This window comes from Solanum pennellii, chromosome 9 (assembly GCF_001406875.1).
Source record: "Solanum pennellii chromosome 9, SPENNV200".
NCBI classification, from domain to species: domain Eukaryota; kingdom Viridiplantae; phylum Streptophyta; class Magnoliopsida; order Solanales; family Solanaceae; genus Solanum; species Solanum pennellii.
In genome coordinates, this window is record NC_028645.1 from 3,266,395 (window position 1) to 3,269,631 (window position 3,237).

Sequence of the window (3,237 nt, forward strand, 5' to 3'; positions counted from 1 at the left end):
AATTACACGGTTAAACAAAAATTTATCCTACTTAATTACTCATCATAGCTATAATTTGCTATGACTATCACTTGTGACTAACATTGTACATTAATTATATGGGCTGACTTCGAGTTTGTATAATTAGTCACGTTTGTATATGTATAATTTGCTAGAATATACAAATACATATGTATAATATACAATTATCTAACCAATATACATATACAATTCACCTCTCTCTCACTCTCTGCCCTCTCTCGTCTCCTCTCTCCTCCTCCCGCTCCCAATCTCGCTCGCCTCTCTCCTCCCTCTCCCAAACTCGCTTGTCTCTCTCGTCCCTCTCCCAATCTCGCTTTTCATATATAGAAATATATATGTATAATATACAATTATCTAATCGATATACATATACAATTCACCTCTCTCCCACTATTTGCCCTCTCTCGCTCGCATCTCTCCTTCCTATAACATGTAGCTACGAATTGTAAATATCAAGCTGTAGCCATGAAAAGTAATTAAGCTTTTTTTTTGAGTGGCTATATATGAACGTTCCTATTTCTTTTTTCATTTGTGAAGCTCTAACTAGCTTATTTCATCATAATCCTTGATGTTTGTGAAATTTTAATTAACTTATTTCATCACAACCCTTGATGATCGCGAAGCTCTATTTAGCATTCACTAATATATTTTTATCTATGCCTGAAAATCATTTTTATATGAAATATGCCACATTTTTATATGAAATATGCCACGATTAGAAAATTCATTTGAATCCTTCCAAAAGCTTCTCTTGTTTGTTTTTTTTTAAAAAACTTATTTTTATAAAAAAAGTTGAACTTCACTAAATTTTGTGGGGAACCACCATTAAGTCAATGATTATAGATAAATTCAGAAAACCAGAATCTAACATTTTTTAAATTTTGAGTTCTATAACTATTAAAATAAACAAACATAGTTTTATATGTCTTGTTTTTTTGTTAGTGTGTTGGACATTAGATTAATGGTCTGTTGTCCTATTTTTATTTATTTATTTGAAGAAGACATGAAAACTTGGGTCATAGCACAATGTATATAAGCGGAATCTTAGAAAGAATAGAGCGTATACAAATTATATTATATCTAAGAAAGTAGAGAAACTATTTTGAGAATATCAATCATAGATTGTAATTAATAACAAAAAGTGTCTTATAATACTTTTATTTGATCTTTAAATATTTAAAGTCAATTCAAATTATTGCAATTTGTGTGTTCGATTCTGAAAATTAAATAATCTGACTTTCGTACGTCAAATCGTCTCGCATAAAATGAAAGAGAGGAATTGAAGAAGCATCATCAATTCTTGATAGCTAGAAATTATGTACAAGAAAAGTTACATAAATGAGTAGAATCACATTGAATGATATTGATACAACATGACATCCAATAAAAAATCATACATTTGTCAACAAGCAAAAGCAAGTTTAATTTCAAGATTAAGTAGTACTCTTAATTTCTCTCACAAATACTGGCAAACCGCCACGAAACGAGGCGGTTAGGCCAGGAGAGAATCGAGGGATATGGTGTGATGGATGAGCTATTTGGATGTTAAACCGTCGGAGGAATGAAAGAGTCATACTTTTAAGTTCAACAAGAGACATTTCTTTACCCAAACAAACCCTTACCCCAGCTTGAAAAACTGGATACTTATAAGGGTTTTCTTGGAAAAAAACACCGTCTTTATTAATCCATCTCTCTGGCTTGAATTCTAAACAATCGAAACCCCATAATTCTTCCATTCTTCCCATAGCATAAGGATGATAAGTAACCCTAGTTCCCTTTTTAACAAAAGTCCCATCAGGTAGAAAATCATCATCCAAACAAAACTTAGAGTCAAATTGTATTGGAGGATAAAGTCTCATACTCTCATAAACACATGCTTGCAAATAATGAAGTTCTCTCAATTGTTCACAACTTGTAAGTTGTTGATTTAGTCCAACAACTTCATTTGCTTCTTCTCTAATCCTCTCAACTACTCGTGGATTCTCCGCGAGTAGCCAAAACAAGCTTGTTGATGCAGATGCCACAGTGTCTCTTCCAGCTAAGAGAAAACTAATGACAATATCTCTTAAGTATGTCTCATTGACAATATCCCCTTGCATGAATCTTGATAGAAGATCATTATGATTCGAAAACCCTAATTTTCGACGTTGTGTTATCACTTCTTGTGCTAGTATGTTGATCAATTTGATTGCTTTTTTCAACTTCCTTTCACTTCCTATGTTGAAAAATCTCTTGATTTTCCATACTATTGGAGACACATGCATAGCTCTTTGAGCTGATAATTGTGATGCTAAGTCAAAGGAAATAGCAAATTGTGAAATTGGAAGTGATAATTCTAAACACTTTGGATCTAATCCAAAGGAAAATCTACATATACTATCAAAAGAAAATCTTCTAAAAACATCTTGTAAATCCAAAACAGTCTCATCTATATTATTAGTAACACAAGCTAATAATGGGATAAGTCTATTTTGGATTTCATTGTTCATTACGTCAAATGCAAATGATTTTATTGAATTTCGTCTAAGTTCAAGACTAGCCATTTTCCTTTGAAATCTCCATAAATCTCCATCCACATTGAAGATACCTTTACCAAGAAAATCACCTAAGATTGTTGAGAAATTCTCCCCTTTTGGAAAATTATCAAATCTTGTTTTGAGCATGTATTCGACATTTTTAGGGTTCGCGGTGATGGTGTTACCAAGAACATGGATGTGTATGGTTCTAGTAGGGGATTTTTGGAGAAGATGAGTATACCAATCACATAAATTAGTGAATTGAGGGTACCAACTTGATGTCATGTAACATTGACAAATTTCACATTTGCATAAAAACTTTAGTCTAATAAAATAGCAAAGGAGAAATAACAAGGAGGAAAAAGAGATGATAAAGAGAAGAAAGATAAAGAAATTAGTAGTAGAGGCCATGGATGAAGAAAATACAAAATATTGGAGAAGAAAGGAGAGACTTATATAATGAGTGATCAATATTATAGTAATTACCAACAATACTTTTTTTTTTGTTCAATCAGTTATGTCTTTTAAATATTTAAGTTGTTAATTATAATAATTTTTTAATGTATTTTTTAAATATATAAAAATATAAAAAAAATTATGACAAACAAATTAAAAAAAAATTGCAAAAAATAATTAAAATATCCTCAAATATTAAAAGCAGACACGTCGACCTGCTACCTGTTTTGGCACGAAAACTCTC

At 31.3% G+C, this 3,237-nt stretch overlaps 1 protein-coding gene across 1 annotated transcript; it reads right to left on the bottom strand.

The window, feature by feature from the left end:
• Window positions 1-1,351: 1,351 nt before the first annotated feature.
• On the bottom strand, window positions 1,352-2,948 carry LOC107029918 (cytochrome P450 94C1-like). Its single transcript, XM_015231354.2, has one exon. It carries the CDS (start codon window positions 2,946-2,948, stop codon window positions 1,455-1,457), a length of 1,494 nt encoding a protein of 497 aa, XP_015086840.1. The 3' UTR covers window positions 1,352-1,454.
• Window positions 2,949-3,237: the final 289 nt, after the last annotated feature.